This window comes from Phaseolus vulgaris, chromosome 9, assembly GCF_051622355.1.
Source record: "Phaseolus vulgaris cultivar YP4 chromosome 9, ASM5162235v1, whole genome shotgun sequence".
NCBI lineage: Eukaryota > Viridiplantae > Streptophyta > Magnoliopsida > Fabales > Fabaceae > Phaseolus > Phaseolus vulgaris.
This window is the reverse complement of record NC_143506.1, coordinates 34,455,284-34,473,639: the sequence shown is the minus strand read 5'-3', so window position 1 is coordinate 34,473,639 and position 18,356 is coordinate 34,455,284. Positions and strand designations below refer to the sequence as shown.

General features: G+C 32.5%; 3 protein-coding genes across 3 annotated transcripts; all 3 read left to right on the top strand.

Moving 5' to 3' along the window:
- Window positions 1-1,060: 1,060 nt before the first annotated feature.
- LOC137820682 (pentatricopeptide repeat-containing protein At2g13420, mitochondrial) lies at window positions 1,061-3,483 on the top strand. The gene has a single exon (XM_090295207.1). It carries the CDS (start codon window positions 1,202-1,204, stop codon window positions 2,729-2,731), a length of 1,530 nt encoding a protein of 509 aa, XP_090151333.1. The 5' UTR covers window positions 1,061-1,201; the 3' UTR covers window positions 2,732-3,483.
- A 1,928-nt stretch (window positions 3,484-5,411) lies between these two features.
- On the top strand, window positions 5,412-10,038 carry LOC137820681 (endoplasmic reticulum oxidoreductin-2). Its single transcript, XM_068624865.2, has 10 exons — window positions 5,412-5,891; window positions 6,064-6,195; window positions 6,608-6,860; window positions 7,287-7,397; window positions 8,069-8,187; window positions 8,429-8,533; window positions 8,663-8,865; window positions 9,323-9,437; window positions 9,533-9,715; window positions 9,797-10,038. Exons 1-9 carry the CDS (start codon window positions 5,733-5,735, stop codon window positions 9,713-9,715), a joined length of 1,380 nt encoding a protein of 459 aa, XP_068480966.1. The 5' UTR covers window positions 5,412-5,732; the 3' UTR covers window positions 9,797-10,038.
- A 3,840-nt stretch (window positions 10,039-13,878) lies between these two features.
- Window positions 13,879-16,520, top strand: LOC137822572 (Pentatricopeptide repeat (PPR-like) superfamily protein). Its single transcript, XM_068627483.2, has one exon. The coding sequence runs from the start codon at window positions 13,950-13,952 to the stop codon at window positions 15,729-15,731; it is 1,782 nt and encodes a 593-aa protein (XP_068483584.1). The 5' UTR covers window positions 13,879-13,949; the 3' UTR covers window positions 15,732-16,520.
- The last annotated feature ends 1,836 nt before the right edge of the window (window positions 16,521-18,356 follow it).

The window sequence follows — 18,356 nt, the reverse complement described above, 5'->3', positions numbered from 1 at the left end:
GGATTGTTGTTAGAGTTGTTTATTTTTCTATGCTTGAGTAAGAACAGTAAAAAAATGTAAAATCACTTGATGCAATGAGTCTCTCTTGATTTTTTTTACTAGAATCAATTTCTTATCAGAAGGGAGAATCATTATTAAATTTTCAAATAAACAACAAAATCGATTCTTGTTTTAAAGAACCAGAATCGATTTTCCAATTTTTCGAAATGGTGCAAGTTGGTTTTAGAGAATCGATTCTATAGTTTTTAAAACTAAAACGAGAATCGAAATTGATTTTAGTTTTTTTCTAAAAGTACATACATAATCAATTTTGTGAACTTATAATATTTGTTGTTGTGTTTTTTTTCCACATTGGATCTTGGGTGTTGTGGTGGTTGGATAATCTGGTAATTCTTAGCTTGTGTTGATCATATTGTGATCTTCTTCTTCTCTAGTGTCCTTCACGTAATTTCATCATTTTTTCTTTTTTTTTATAAATGTATTACGTGTGTTTATTTTTTAATTTTTAAAAATATAATTTACAATTTTGTGTATATATTTACTGTTTTTATTTTTAATAAATGTATTTATATTTTTTTTACATGTGTTTACTGTTTATTCTATTTTTTTTATATGTTTATTGTTTTTTATTTTTATAAATGTATTTACATTTTTTTATTATTATGTTTTTTTTTATTTTTTACGGTTTAGTTTTCTATTTTATGACTTTGCTGTTTTATATATATTTTTTGTTTGTTATTACGTGTTTAATATTTTTATTTTTATTATTATTATGTATTTATTTTTTGTAATTTTTTTATGTGTTATGTGTTAATGACTTCTCAGCAATACAATCAATCACATATTCCATCCAACCATAACTAAGTGATATAGTAAAAATAAGAAATAAAAATAAAAATATCCGTCTATACAATTGAACAGGTAAATAAATTAAATGTCTAAATCATTTAAACATTATTATTGAACAAAATTTTAATCTTAAAAAGACTAAAATGTCAACTTATAAAAATAATAAACAATTTAAAAGTAATATCAAAATTGTTAATGCAATCCTTTTTACTCTATCATTTATAATTTGAATGACTAAAATATTGGTTGATTGATAAAAAACATTAATGAAATATTTTGTTGAAATCAAAAAATGCAAGCACGAAATTGAAGCAAAGTAGAGGAAACCCATCACTCCCCGCCAACCAAAAGAATGATGTTACAACAGGTTAGGGCGTTTCTAAAACCCCGTCAGAGTTCCGTCCTTTCTCCGCCGTTCCTCCACCGCTTCTGTTCAGCTCCACCGCCACTAAGTGAATCAAACGACGCCGAATTGGTGTCGAATCTCCTCCTGCAGCACCACAACCCCTTCCACGCCGCCGAATCGAGCCTCCAGCTCCACGGCATCACCCTCACCCCCGACCTCCTCTTCCAAACCCTCCTCCGCCTCAAGAACCACTCCAAGATAGCCCTCTCACTCTTCCACTACGCCAAAACCCTACCCAATCCCCCTCTCACCCACGCCTCCTACACGCTCCTCATCGATTCCTTGGCCAAGGTTCGCCAATTCGACGTCGCATGGCAACTCATCGTCGAAATGGCCCAGTGCAACCTCCACCCAACCCCTGCCACCTTCCTAACCCTAATTCGCCGCCTTGTAGCCGCCGGCCTCACGCGCCAGGCGGTACGCGCCTTCCACGACATTGACGCCTTTGCCAAAACCACTCCCGACGACTTCTGCTTCCTGCTCGACACGCTCTGCAAGTACGGCTACGTCAGACTCGCCGTCGAGGTTTTCAACAGAAACAGAACCACCTTCCCTCCCAACGTGAAAATATACACTGTTTTGATCTACGGGTGGTGCAAGCTGGGGAAGGTTAAAATGGCGCAAACGTTTTTGAACGAAATGATTGAGCGAGGGATTGAGCCGAATGTTGTTACTTATAACGTTTTGTTGAATGGGGTTTGTAGGAAGGTGAGTTTGCACCCTGAGGAGAGGTTTGAGAGGACGATAAGGAATGCAGAGGAGGTGTTTGATCAAATGCGTAACAACAAGATTGAGCCGGATGTGACTAGCTTCTCGATTTTGCTTCATGTTTATAGCCGCGCGCATAAGCCGGAGCTGGTGCTTGATAAGCTGAGGTTGATGAAGGAGAAAGGGATATTTCCCAATGTGGTGATGTATACCTCGGTTATTAAGTGCCTTGCTTCGTGTGGGAGGCTTGAGGATGCAGAGAGGTTGCTTGAGGAGATGGTGAAGGATGGAGTGAGTCCGTGTGCCGCAACGTATAATTGCTTCTTTAAGGAGTATAGAGGGAGGAAGGATGCTGAGAGTGCTTTGAGGATGTTTAAGAGGATGAAGGAGGATGGGTTGTGTGCGCCGAGCTCGCACACCTATGTGATTTTGATTAGGATGTTTTTGAGGTTGGACATGATCAGATTTGTGAAGGAAATATGGGAAGATATGAAGGTCACTGGAGCGGGGCCGGATTTGGATTTGTACACGGTTTTGATACATGGGTTGTGTGAGAGGCAGAACTGGAGGGAGGCTTGCCATTATTTTGTTGAGATGATAGAGAAAGGGTTTCTTCCTCTGAAAAGTACCTTTGAGACCCTTTATAGGGGGCTAATTCAGGCTGATATGTTAAGGACTTGGAGGAGATTGAAGAAGAAGCTTGATGAAGAATCAATAACTTTTGGTTCAGAGTTTCAGAATTATCATTTGAAACCTTATAGGAGATAACTTATTACACACTTGAGACTTTTATAGCTTCTTTGGCCCAATTTAACTTTATGCCTCTACAAGATTTCCGCAAGAATCAGATTACACGAGATATAGTTATGCACCTCATCATAGAGGTAAGGCTAGTGAAAAGGAAAATTCTCTCATGGAAGAGAGAGGCATTGCAAATTACAATTCTAGAGAAAACCAAACATGGTGGCTGGATGATAGAGCATCCTTGAGTTCTCTCCTTCAATGCCCAAAAGGAACACAGTTGGATCCTTGGAGGTGTTGGGTAACACCATCTACTGAAATTGGAAGTACTAAACCCATTCTTTTACTTGTGAAAAAACGTAAGTTGTCCAAAAGGAATAGTTGGAGTGTTAGGTCTTCGGTAACATCTTCTATTGAAATTTGAAATTGCTTAGTTCATTCTTTTACGGGTGGATGTCATAAAGCTCCAAGGCAATGAAGGTTCATAATTAAACCCATAATTCAGGAGGATTACCCAAGGCTTTTCCATCAGTAGGTTCACGGCTTCCAGATTTGACGACTCTGGTAGGAAGGAATGGACTGAGGGAAGTTACAACTGGAGGTAGCTTTCTTGATTATACACTATTTGTAACCAATAAAATCACCTTCATTTTGAAGTTTTTAAATTTGTATTCATTTCTTTTCTTTTCTTTTCTTTTGTTCTTTTCTCACATTGTAGTGACAATTTTGTGGGCCCGTTCTTTGAATTTGCTGAAGTGGGTAGGCAACTCCACCCTGAATTTCTTTTCTTGTTCGTCTTTCTTTTCTGCAATTTATTAAAAATTAAATAAGCCAATAGTTAAAATCTTTCTTGGTAAAACAAAGTAACAACTTTAGGTTGTAAAGTTATTTCAATGATTAAAATCAACAAAGTTGCATTTCAAAGTATTCTTTACATGAATTCTTAACAATGTAATAGATAACATTCTTTTGTAGTTAACTACATGAGTTTTGTCCTTTAAGAAGAAAAGTAACCAACACTAATCTAACCAACTACAACATGGATTAATAGATTACAATGTCATTTCTTAACTTTTGTAAGAGAAAACTCTTTTATATAACCAATTACATAAGTTGTAACAAACTACATAAAACCACTTTAATCAAATTGGTTCACATGCATTATGAATTAACTAGTTACAAAATATTGTACAATGTTACAGTCGAAATGTTGGCATGTTAATCAATTACATAAGTTTCCTTAATCAATTACAAAAGGTTGTATAGCTAAGTCATTCTGTTAACCTTAGGAATTAATAAATTATGTAAGTTTCATATCAATTACATAAAGTTGTAATACGTAACTTATATCATTAGGCTTGCAAAATAATCAATTACAATGGAACGTAATCAATAACATAATATTAAAGTAAGTTATAAAAAATCCATTATGAACACGGAGAACAAAATTGTTAGATCTAAGTGATCTAATTGCTAGACGATTTGATCATTACACAATTTTAACTAAATAGTTTGATTAACAAGTCTAGTTTTCACTACCAGAATAATTAAGATGTTGATGATTTTGATCATAATAAATAATATCAAGTTTTAATGAACTAACACTATAAAAAAATCAATATTATCTATGAATTTTTACCTACAAATATGAATCCATAGGTAAATTCAACATTTTCTACGGATACTACTCATGGACAACATTACTTACGGATATTATCCACAGATTCTAAATCAGTAGGTAAATTCAGAATTACCAATTATCACTCACGGGTTTTATTATCTATCAACTTTTACCTACGGATCTCTATTACCTACCAATTATACCACGAATATCTATCACCCACGGATCTTTATTACCTACCAACTATTATTGTAATAATTATATACATAATATTAAAAATATTTAATAATATTAAAATATTTAATAATATTATTAATAATATTTAAGAATATTAATAATATTTAATAATATTTGATAATATTTAATAATATTTAATAATATTAATAATATTAATAATATTTAATAATATTAATGGTATTTAATAATATTTAATAATATTAATAGTATTTAATAATATTTAATAATATTAAATACAAGAACAAAGTAAGATAACAGTAAAAAATATTAATAACAAGAACTCAATTAAAAAATATTAAAATTTTAAATATTCAATAGATCATCAATAAAAAAAAAGTTAAATAGATAATACTGACAATACTCAAATTATGAGAGATTTAAAACTTATCTAAATCTTTCTATTAAAAAATATTATCAATTATCATCTTTAATACAATAAATAAAAATATATTTTCATATATTTAATAATTTAATTTTTTAATTAATTTTGAAGGGTGTCAAGATATAGCATCCTATATATTATTCGATTATTAATCTTATATAATATATGAGTAAGTAAAAATATTATAATTAAGTAAATATGATACTTTCATTATGTAGACGCGTGTATTTTAAATTATAATAAAATTTACTACCTTATATACATTTGGTAAAGTACTATTAGGAAAGTAAAAAAATAAATAAATGTAGAGAGTTAAAAACTTACACTTGTGGTGTAGTGTTAAAAAAAAATGCTATAAACTATTATATTTACAATTTACAAGGTGAAAGAAACTTTCCATGTATTAAGATGTGAGACATTTGGCATTAAAAATAAATAAATAGATATATATATTATTTGATTTCTTAACGCTGAGGGAAATAAATGAAATGGTGTTTGATTGGTTGGAACACGTAAAAACAAACCCACAGCGTCCACGGTGTCCGAATTTGACACTGGAATTTTCTTACGAACACTGTTTTGCAGCAAAAATCGAAACCAACAACCGCCCATTTATTTCCCTCCGACGACCTTGACTGCTACCAAGAACAAAAACTGCCCCCAACCCCAACTCACTACCTTCCTCAACGCCTCCATTTTCCCCCTTCAAATCTACGCTACTGGGATCCGTTCACCAACGCCAAAAATCTCGGTGCTTTGTTTCGGAAGCACCGGCATTGGGAACTGTGATGGTGAAAACCGAGGCTAAGAAGAAGGGTTCCGGAGCACCGTGGCTTTGGGTTCTCATGGCTCTCGTGGCTGTCTTCGTTGCTATGGCTGTGTCCTCTAAAACTTCTCCCACAATTTCTCTGTCTGGAGCCATTGATAGAGCTTGCCAGTGTGCCCGGGTAATTTCTATCAACTCTTTTCGTCGATAAACCACATTCGAAGTTTCTTTTCTTGTTTTTAGGTTGTGGGGTTTTGAATCTTGGACAAAGTGTGTGTCTTTTTGTGATTTTCGTTTTTGTTTTTTTTTCTCCCTTTGTCTTGTTTGTGCAATTCTCTCTTTGTCGGTTGCAGGGTACACCGAAGTACAGTGGCATGGTTGAGGACTGTTGTTGTGATTATGAAACTGTGGACCATCTCAATGAGGAAGTTTTGAACCCTTCCCTCCAAGAACTCGTGAAGACCCCTTTCTTTCGATACTTTAAGGTTTTCTTCGTTGACTAAGATCATCTTGTTTTCTGTTGATACTTATGGTTAGGTTACCTTGAGTTTGATGAGAGCCTGATAAGTGTTTTTGTGTTCCACTTTTTATCCCTTGTATTGTAAAGATTACTGGCATCCTGTTCACACCAGCAGCGCAATTTAGGATTGAGAGGCCTATCTAAAGGAACTTTGTGATGGATCCAAATTTGTTTTTTTATTGATGATTTTAAAAGGCTTTCTTAATCAATGAAATGTTTGAATTTTGATGTGATCAACGGTGTGAGAAATTAGAGAAAACCACTTATGTTGTTGATATGCATTAGGGCTTTAGAATGAATCAAGTCTATGAATGCTCATTTGCATTGTCTACTGAACTTAGTGGCCTTCATCTTCATAATATTAAATTTTTTTATAGGTGAAGTTGTGGTGTGACTGTCCTTTCTGGCCTGATGATGGCATGTGCCGGTTGCGGGACTGTAGTGTATGTGAATGCCCAGAAAGTGAGTTCCCCGAATCATTTAAGAAGCCTCATCGCTTCTCAATGAATGATCTTGTTTGTCAAGAAGGTAAACCTCAGGCAGCTGTTGACCGTACTTTAGACAGTAAAGTTTTCAGAGGATGGTCAGAAACAGACAATCCATGGACGATTGACGATGAGACTGACAATGGTGTGTTATTACTCTATATTGTAATTCATATCTAAATTATTTGTGTTAATAGTTGTTGTTTATCCAATTAGTTTTGTGAAAGTGAAATAGTAGATATTAACAGTGAAGTATAAAATTTAGGATTCTTAAATATATAGAGTGACATCAGATTTATACTCCTCAAATGAGTATATCTTTGTGGAATAGTTTTGGTTGATATCTTGATCTGCTAAGATATTTTTATGATTAAATTTCAATTTGACCAGCCCTTGGTTTTCAGTATCAGAAAGCAAACAGTGTAGTTAGCATTCACTTCTAGTAAAAGTTCCTTTAGCTTTTTAATAGGTGACAGCATGTGATTCAAATTATTAAATCTTTTTATGATATACTCAACCTTTTTCCAAGAAAAATAAGCATGTCAATTAAAACCTGTGTTTGTATTTGCAGATGAGATGACATACGTGAATCTTCAACTGAATCCTGAAAGGTATACTGGTTACACTGGTTCATCTGCAAGAAGGATATGGGATGCTGTCTACTCTGAGAACTGCCCCAAATGTAAGTTTTCTCTGAAAAGCTTATTCACTTAAATAATTTGAATAAACTTTAATATTTTGTAAAGGCCTTGGATTTTAGGTTGTTTGATGGTACCTTTCATGTTGTAAAACATTGACAGACCAGTAACCTTGAATATAAATAATTACCCTCTATTTTTCTGTCTTTATGCATTATATAATATCTTGCTTTCCATAGGGTGGATATTAGTCGTGTTCTTATCACTTTTTTTACTGAAAAGATGTATTTGAAATGTTGTTTGATGGTACCTTTCATGTTGTAAAACATTGACAGACCAGTAACCTTGAATATAAATAATTACCCTTTATTTTTCTGTCTTTATGCATTATATAATGTCTTGCTTTCCATAGGGTTGATATTAGTCGTGTTCTTATCTCTTTTTTTACTGAAAAGATGTATTTGAAATGTTGTTTGATGGTACCTTTCATGTTGTAAAACATTGACAGACCAGTAACCTTGAATATAAATAATTACCCTCTATTTTTCTGTCTTTATGCATTATATAATGTCTTGCTTTCCATAGGGTGGATATTAGTCGTGTTCTTATCACTTTTTTTACTGAAAAGATGTATTTGAAATGTTAGTAAAAGGGGACTTTTTTTTTTCTCTGGTTTCTATGGTTCATTAATTTGATTTTTTTTTGTCTTTTGTAGATCCGTCTCAAGAATTATGTCAAGAGAAAAAGATTTTGTATAAATTGATATCCGGTCTTCACTCCTCCATATCAATACATATAGCTGCTGAGTATCTACTTGATGAAACTACAAATTTGGTAAATTCTCTGTTTGAAAAGAATATTTGCATCGCTTTTGAGGAATTAATACAACTATTGCATATTCGAGCCTAAAAGTTATGGATCTTTCTATGCTCTAAAGTAATTTGGATGTAGCTCATTTTGAAGCCTCCTGCATTTTTTGAGTGGCATACCCATGTTATTCTAATATTTTTCACTGTGAACATAAGAAAAATATATTTCAATATCTAACTTCTTTCTTTCTTTTTTATCATTCCAGTGGGGCCAAAATCTTACTTTGATTTATGATCGAGTCCTAAAATACCCTGATCGTGTCAGCAATTTGTATTTCACTTTTCTCTTTGTGCTGCGAGCAGTAACCAAGGTGAGTATAAAATGTGTTGGTTTAACGTCAGAAACTGTGCATCTATTAATGGATCAATCTTGCTATTTTATTCTTCATTTAAAAATACTTGTTAATTATATTCTTGATGCTATCTACATTCTTCTTTAGGCTGCAAATTATCTGGAACAGGCAGAGTATGATACAGGCAACCATAATGAGGACCTTAAGACACATTCCTTGATAAAACAGCTACTTTCTGACCCCAAGCTTCAAACTGCTTGTCCAATTCCATTTGATGAAGCGAATTTGTGGAAAGGCCAAAGTGGACCTGAGCTAAAACAGAAAATTCAACAACAGTTTAGAAACATCAGGTATTACTAGAAACCAGTGGGCTTGGCTCCAGCCTAGCTAAATATTATTAATGTATAACTTGCAGGGCTTAGTCTCTTGTAAGCATGCTTCATACTACTAACAAATATGCAGAAAAGACAATTGATTCTTATGATTCATAGTAATGCTCACAAAACCATAGTTGTGGAAGGAACAAAATTGCATAAGTTTGATTTTATCCAAAATCCTGTAATTGATGAGTATGATTTTTCTTTTCATCTTCCATGCTTTGGAATTTTAGTCTCTTTTGAGTTTCCACATACTGATGCGTGTTAAGTGGGTTTATCTGGACATTTTTAGTGCTGATCACATCTGATTATGAACTTTTTGACTGTATGAACCCAACTAAGTGACATCCTTTTACTTGTTATACTAATTCATTTTACACTCTTCTTTTGATTTATTTGTCTCATTGGAATACTTTTTGTATGGAAACAGTGCATTGATGGATTGTATAGGATGTGAGAAGTGTCGATTATGGGGTAAGCTGCAGGTTCTCGGTCTTGGAACTGCATTAAAGATTCTCTTCTCTGTTGATGGTCAAGAAAACTCAGTAAGTACATTTTACCTCAGAATTTTTTTTCCTCCTCTCTTTAAACTAAGGTTCAGTGACCAAGACCTTATAATTTGCACTTGACGATCTTGCAGCTGCAGCTGCAAAGGAATGAGGTAATTGCACTGATGAACCTTCTGAATCGACTTTCGGAATCTGTCAAATTTGTCCATGAAGTGGGACCTGCAGCTGATAGTGTGATGGAAGGACATGTTTCTGCTCATACAACATTTATTAACGCATGGAAAAAAATTTGGTCCTTTGTATCTAAAACTTAGGTAACATGCTACCTTCTTTGTATTTGTTGTATCATTCTTTGATGTACCAAACTGAGTATTAGATGTTTGCATCATCTGCAGGGCGAGTGAGTGGTGACAGTTATGTTCTCTATGATTCAAATTACTCCAGAGGTTACACATAGAACAACACTGTTATTGTTTGGAAACTAATGTACTTAGAGAGTCTCAAAATTGAAAATAAATGGTTAAACATATATAGGGGGAAAAAATTAACTGAAAGGAATAGAAAATATATTACTTGGGAATATGGGATTTAATCCCCTTCTCCCCACCGATTTTGTAATTCAATATTTCTTACAATATCTCTCTACCATTTCTCCTTGTGTCTTGGGAAAAGGAAACCACAAACACACACCTTCACACTTTTCGGAGTTCTAGAAGAGAAAGGTTGTTAAAATTATGAATAAAATACATTGGACACTGTCTATAAATAATATAATAATAATTTTAAATTAAAAAATAAAATGAAATGAATAAAATATTAATTTATTAAGATGTGAAGTGTATGTTTTCTTGTTGAGGGTGTTAAGATATCAGCTTCCTTCAAAGGTAGGTTATCAGTTGAGTGAATCATAAATAAGTAACGCTAAAAAATCTGCAATTTTTATAACTGCAAAAACAGTTTTTAAAGGTGGATAAGTTATGTAACCCTGATATGATGAATTAAAATGTAGGATTTGAGTATATTATATAATTATGAATTATATAAATTAATAATAAAAATTTATATGTTTTGGAGTAAAAAAATGTTTTTTTATGATAAGTTCAAAATATTTGTTTCTTATTTTTATAATTATAATAAATTTTTATATAAGTTTGAGTTTTTAAAAAGTTAATATATTTTTTATTTTTAAAATTGTGTTAGAATATGTTAGAATTAATAGAAATTCAACAGATATTTTTTTGAATCGGAAACTTCACCGATATGTATCGTGTCAGTGTCTAATATATGTGTTTGACACAGACACGTCATTTAAGAGGAGTGTTCGAGCCAAAGTGGATAAGCTTAAATCCAACTTTTAATTTTATGTAGTTAACTTATATTAATAATTGTATATTAAAAAATTAAAGGTGACACTATTTTATTAAAATATGTTTTAATTTGTATATCAAATTATTATATTGATTTTATTAATGGGAAATATTTTTTAATATGTTTATGTGTATATTTTTAATTTTTTTATTCAAGTTATCTTTTCTAAGAGAGGAAAAAATAGTTTATTAATCCAGCAAAAGACCTTGTGTCAACCTAAATATTACAATCTATTTAATATATAAATTAGATAATCAATTACTTTTTACTCTTTAATCCATTGATCAAGCCGAATTGTCAAAATTTGATACCCAATCTCTTTAGTTCTCAAGTTAATTAATTGGACCTACTAATTCAATTTAATTTTTCTCAGTACAATATTTATTTTAAATATAATTTTAAAGCCATTATTCATTTAATTTTAAATTTAGTATATATATATGCAGTTTTTAAATTTTCTTAGATCATATTCATATTTTTTTAATTTAAAAAAAATACTTGTTTTCCAAATGTAGGGAGGGCCATGAAAAATAGGTTTAGGGTTATTAGCCCGTCCTATAAGATTTGGTCCACTTTTGCGGTTCAGCCTGTATTTTTTTTAAATTAATAATATATATATATATATATATATATATATATATATATATATATATATATAATATCAAATCTAAAATTTATTATAAAAATATTAAGTCTCACTATTGCATTGATGAGGATTGAAATTTAACAATTTACACATTTAAGAAAGAAAAACTATTAAATATTAAAAAATTATTATCCATTTTTGTAAAGGTATTTCAAATTAGTAACCGAGAGAAGATGCTTTTTTACCTTCATGTATTTCTTATTCCACTTCATACTTAAAAAAAATACTCAAATTACTTTTTTATATTTTATATTTTATATTTTTTTAGAAACTTATTGAGTTATAGAATCTGGAAGTTAAAATTTGTGTTATTGATTGTACAATATTCCTAATTGCTTAATTAAAAATACAAATTTATATTTCATATTGTATAATCTGGAATGAATAATTTTTAAAAAATTAGAATATGAGACTGCAAGAAGAAATTAAGGAAATACTGGAATTTTTTTCTAAATTTTTAAGATATGCGAGTTATGCAAGTCAGTCTGCCTCATCCCGCATTATCCTGTGTTGGTTGCGGGTTAAGTAGGATGTGCATAAGCAATCCAATGAGTTGAAATAGACGACCCATCCTGTGATTTTCTTAGCAGGCCACGGGCAAACTCACATGACCCTCCTTGCATTAACATCCCTATCTAACGACAAATTCTCCATACATTCCATTCCCTTGCACCTCCATATAAATTATGAAAATTTAGTTTTAAACTTTTTAAGAAATTTAAATACCGTTGAACGAAGCATAACCTCACATTTTTAAATAACTTCAGTTGCACCTTTTACTCCATACCTCCTTTCTAGCCGCATATCCCCTTCTAGCGTAACACTTCCATTTTTTTTTTCAACCGCAACATTTGAGATATCAGTTTCATCATTTGACATCTTTTAATTTACTTCATATTAAATTCACACTTAAATAAGAGTTTGAGTCTCTTATATAAGTTTTTTCTCACATCGTAAAAATTCTATGAAGAAAATAATTATTGCATTTGCAAAAGTTTTTTTACCATGTGAAGATAATTTTTTTTTGAGTTTTGTACTCCATTTTTTGCACCTTGTTGATTTTTTTTTTTTGTGGCTTCAAGATTTTACAATAAGTGACTAAAAATACAACCATCACTAGTAAAAATACCATAAAACTTATTCAACCACCAAGTTCACCACAAACAATCACCACCACTTAATAAAAAAAAAAGAATACATCACATTTTTCACTATAGTTAGAAGTATATTGTTAAAATTAAAAAACAATATGGAGGTGGAGAGAGAATTAACTCTATCTAAATGTAATTTGCTTCTATTTTAAATATAATGTAAGTTTTTTGTACATTATATAATAAATATAAGAAAATTTCCTGTTTTACGTAAATATTCAATTTACTCTGCAATAAAATGCAAATTAGTTGCTTTATGAAAATAGATTAGTTATTTAATATTTTATTTAATTAATAAAAAAATATTATTTTAAATTTTAAAGGCGGTAATTTTGGTCCTTATATTTTATAGAAGTCATTATCCATAATTTTGAGTACCTTAGTTTTTAATTATTATTTTAAAAGTATTGATTGTTATGTTTAATGTTTACTAATAATGTGTGGTTAATAACTTGAAAATTAAAATTAGAAGGTAAAATATTGGACGACGTATTTTGTTTGTGGTGACAATAATTTTAGAAAATTATTGAATTTTAATTTTTATGATTTCTTGACATCTTTTTTGTTTTATACTCATCTTACAATTATATCAATTATTATTTTACTGTAATATAATATTTTATTAAGAAAAGTAGTTGTAAATAGGTGTTTTTAAAAAAGTAGTGGTGTGAAGATATATTTTTGGTACAATAAACCTTAAAATTAAGGAAATTTTGTCCTGCGGTTTATTTATGAGTGTATTAAACTACCAACTGAAAGAAGGTTCATGCCATTTTTTTTTACTTTATTAAATTATAAATGATCTTTGTAAATGTTTTAACATATGAATTTGAGATTAATTACTTTCCTTTGAATTTTAAGTATAATTGTATTCAAATTGAATAAAAAGGTAAAAATTACGGTTAAGTTGTTCAAGAGAAAAATATAAATTTCAAGTATAATTGTTTATATTTTAATGATATATATATATATATATATATATATAAATTAAACAAAATTACAAATCCATTCTATATGTTTATGTTAAAAATTGCTAAAATATTTTTAATTTATATTATTTTTCATATTGATAAGATAATGACTTTTTTTTGTTGCTTGACAGAAAAAAAAAACTTATTATTTTAAAAATAAAATTTTATAATATTGTTTTTTTTGTTTTTTTTTAAGAAATAATAAATATTCCGCTATAATATCTGTCCGAAAGATGGTACAAATTTCTATTAAAAAAATATTATGAATTTTAATTTAAAAAATGAAAAGAAATATAATCCTATGTTTTTATGAAAATATACTATAATGCTAGTAATCGCCTTCTCCACTATTTAAGCTTCCAAATTCGAATAACATTCGGAGGTGAAACATGAACATTTACTTCAGGTCTCCATGAAGAACCTCAAAGTCATCATCAACTCCACCCAAGCCCAAGCCCAAGCCCTCAACCCGTCTCTGAAGCCCGTGTTCTATGCCTCCCTCCTCCAAGCCTGCATCAAAGCCCACTCCTTCCTCCAGGGCACCCTCATCCACGCCCACGTCCTCAAATCGGGCCTCCTTGCCGACCGCTTCCTCGCCAACAGTCTTCTCTCCCTATACTTCAAACTCTCCCCCCACTTCGCCCAGGCCCGCACGCTCTTCGATGGGCTTTCCTTCAAAGACGTCATCGCCTGGACCTCCATCATCTCCGGCTACGTCCGAAAAGCCCAGCCCACCCACGCCCTCCGCCTCTTCCTCCAAATGCTCCGCCTTGGCCTCCGCCCCAACGCCTTCACCCTCTCCTCCCTCCTCAAAGCCTCATCCCAGCTCCCAAACCTTCCCCTTGGCAAGACCCTCCATGCCATCGTCGCCACGCGTGGCTTCAACTCCAACTGTGTCGTCTCCTGCGCGCTCATTGACATGTACGGGAGGACCAGCTTGGTCGACGACGCGCGCAGGGTGTTCGACGAATTGCCCCACCCGGACCCCGTCTGCTGGACGGCCTTTATCTCCACGTTGGCGCGTAACGACAGGTTTAGGGAGGCCGTACGGTTGTTTTCCGTCATGCACGACGGGGGTTTGGGGTTGGAGGTTGATGGTTTCACTTTCGGGACACTGTTGAACGCGTGTGGGCACTTGGGGTGGCTGAGGATGGGGAAAGAGGTGCATGGGAAGGTTGTGACTTTGGGGATGCGTGGGAATGTGGTTGTGGAGAGTAGTTTGTTGGATATGTATGGGAAGTGCGGCGATGTTGGGTGTGCGAGGGTAGTGTTTGATGGGTTGGAGGGGAGGAATTGGGTGTCTTGGACTGCTATGCTTGGAGTTTATTGTCACAATGGAGAATCTGAGAGTGTGCTTGGGCTTGTTAGGGAGTGGGCTGTGGTGGATGTTTATAGTTTTGGGACGATTATTCGTGCGTGTTCGGCGCTGGCTGCGGTGAGGCAAGGGAAGGAGGTGCATTGTCAGTATGTGAGGAAGGGAGGGTGGAGGGATGTGGTGGTGGAGTCTGCTTTGGTTGATATGTATGCGAAATGTGGGAGTGTGGATTTTGCATATAGGTTGTTTTTGAGGATGGAGGTGAGGAATTTGATCACGTGGAACTCCATGATTGGGGGGTTTGCGCAGAATGGGAGAGGGCAAGAGGGGTTGGAGTTGTTTGAGGAGATGGTGAAGGAGGGGGTGAGACCGGATGGGATCAGTTTTGTGAATGTTCTGTTTGCGTGTAGTCATAACGGTTTGGTTGATCGTGGGAGGAGGTATTTTGATTTGATGAAGAGGGAGTATGGGATTAGGCCTGGAGTGGTGCATTACACTTGCATGATTGATCTTCTTGGAAGGGCTGAGTTGATAGAGGAGGCTGAGCGTTTGTTGGAGGGTGCTGATTGCAGGTTTGATCATTCGGTTTGGTCGGTTCTGCTTGGAGCTTGCACTAAGTGTTCTGATTATATCACAGCTGAACGTGTTGCGAAAAAGATGATTCAGCTGGAGCCTGACTTCCATCTGAGTTATGTTCTGCTTAGTAATGTTTATAGAGCAGTTGGCCGTTGGAATGAGGCCCTGGAGATCAGGAGGTTGATGGAGGAAAGAGGTGTTAAGAAGATGCCTGGCACGAGCTGGATTGAAAGTGAGAAGCAAAAGGGTTCTCCTAGTTTTGATCTGAGCATTGTTCGGAAGAGCATGGGAGAGGCTGCGTGATGATAGATTAGATATAAATTGGCAGGCTGAGTGCTGCTGATATAGTTTGTAGATCTAGCTAATGTTAACCTTTTTGACTGAGCTAACTCCTTAACTAGTGCAAGCATCAGCTTTGTCCAGAGATTCTACGGTGGTGCTGTACATGAAGAGATTTCTTTTGTCATCTGACTTGCATAGTATTAAACAGTCAAAAAACTTTTACTAGGTAACTGACTAGAAAGCATCAAATAAATTTTCTTGTCTGGTTGGAGGGATCAACATGAAATGCTTGCAGACATCATCCGCTGTTGCAGTCAAATGAATAAAGAGTAACACCTTGAGCTATTGTTGGGGTATGGTCTCATTACTAGGATGGCCTCGCTCGCTATTGAAGGGCTGGTTAATAATAATTTCCCTGACTGCATGCATTGGGTGCAAATTTTTTATAATGCAAGCAAACTGATCTTAATTCCTGTTTGCTATGAGGGGTGATCTTTGGACTGCATGATTGATGCAAAAACCCTACATCCAAAACTCGCAGGATCCATCAATCAAAGATAGAGACGGCACATGTAAAGATACTTCTACAGTCTAAGTGAGAGTTTAAGGAGGAAGGAGAGACCCAGGGACTTGAAAGGACCAATCAAGTGCATGCTCTAAAAAAACTGATAAGAAAAAGCTACTGTTAGTTTATTCTACCTATTTTTTATGCAAATCTGAGGCCAGTAGTACATCTATGAAAACTTGGAACTTTCTTTTGTCTAATAACTCCACCTTGTGGATTCTCTTTCAATCATGGTATATTACTTTGGCAAATTGTTCTTGCTTTCCCAATCAAATGAAAACTGAAAGCTTTCTTTCATCAAATACTAATAATAATATGTTGCAGAATTTTAAATTGGATGAGAATTCTAGACAAAAAAGCTATGAGGCTTTGACACATTTTTTAAATGGTATATTTGTGTCGGACTCATGTATCGGACATTGATACTCCTACAACACTTGTAGGACACGTATCAGTGAAGTGTACAATTCAAAAAATATTTGTTAGATTTCTGATAATTTTAACATGGTTCTAATATAGTTTTAAGAAGGAGAAATACATTAATTTTCTAAAAATTCAAACTTATTATATAAAATTTTATTATGAATATAAAAATAAGCAATAAATCATTTTAAATTAACAATGACAAACATCTTTCTGCGATAAGTCATTTTGAACTAACCATGAGAAACATGAAGGATTATGGGCAATAAAGTAAAGGTTCCAATGGAAGCTGTCAGGATTTATCGTTTAATCCTTGACACTAAATTTTATTTAAACTTAATGGATACTTTTTATGTACCTAGTATCTCTATAGGTAATTGAAATAAAATTCATCAGTAATTTAGAATTAAATACAACATAAAGATTATATCACTTTAGTGATTAACAAATCTATCATACAAATAATTTCAAAAATAATATCATTAATTGAAATAAAATTCATCAGTAATTTGGAATTAAATAAAACATAACGATTTGATCACTTTGGTGATTACAAATCTATCATACAAATAATTTCAAAAATAATATCATTAATTGAAATAAAATTCATCACTAATTTGAAATTAAATAAAACATAAAGATTTGATCACTTTGGTGATTACAAATCTATCATACAAATAATTATTTCAAAAATAATATCATTAATTGAAATAAAATTTATCACTAATTTGAAATTAAATAAAACATAAAGATTGATCACTTTGGTGATTACAAATCTATCATACAAATAATTCCATAAATAATATCATTAACTGAAATAAAATTCATCACTAATATGGAATTAAATAAAATACCAAGATTTGATCACGTTGGTGATTACAAATCTATCATACAAATAATTCCAAAAATAAGATCATTCATAAAAAAAAATACTCATATATATATGTATATATTTATGCCCTTACTTTTATTTATCATAATATTTTCATCTTGCATTTAAATAAAACAAAAAAAAATCATGATTTATGATGTAGCGGAAGACTTGAGATTTCATTATTTTAATTCGAAATCAATTTATAATGCAACATAAATAAAGGGATAAATTAAACCTTAAAATTTATCCTCAAAAGATATTATTTTCTTAACAATATTCATAATTTTAAAATTAGGGTTCATAAAATTGGAAAAAACATCATTCACGGAGAATCATAAATTTGAGCAACCATGCTTTGATACCACATGTAAAATCAGAAGGGTGTAAAGTAATAAACAATGTATATATATAACTTCTCACATTAACCAACCAATGGACCTTTTATTTTATTAAATCATTTTCCGGCCAAAAGTCTAACACCTATTCATATGAGTCACATTATAAAATTAATTTACATAATTTTCTAACATATGTATATGACACCTTCTACTTGTTTGATTTGTGGACTCAAGAAGAATCTTAGTTCTCCCATCATACTTATTTTAAATTTATTTTGCATTAACTTAAAGAAGTCCTCACAAAGAGGTTTGTTAGTAGCATCAAATATGATGTCATCAATAAAAAAATTACAATAATAAATTCAGAAAAGTAATCTCTGTGGAACAATGTAATGTTTACTTTCACTCTTGTAAAATCATTTTCAAATAAAAAAGGGAGCTTAAAT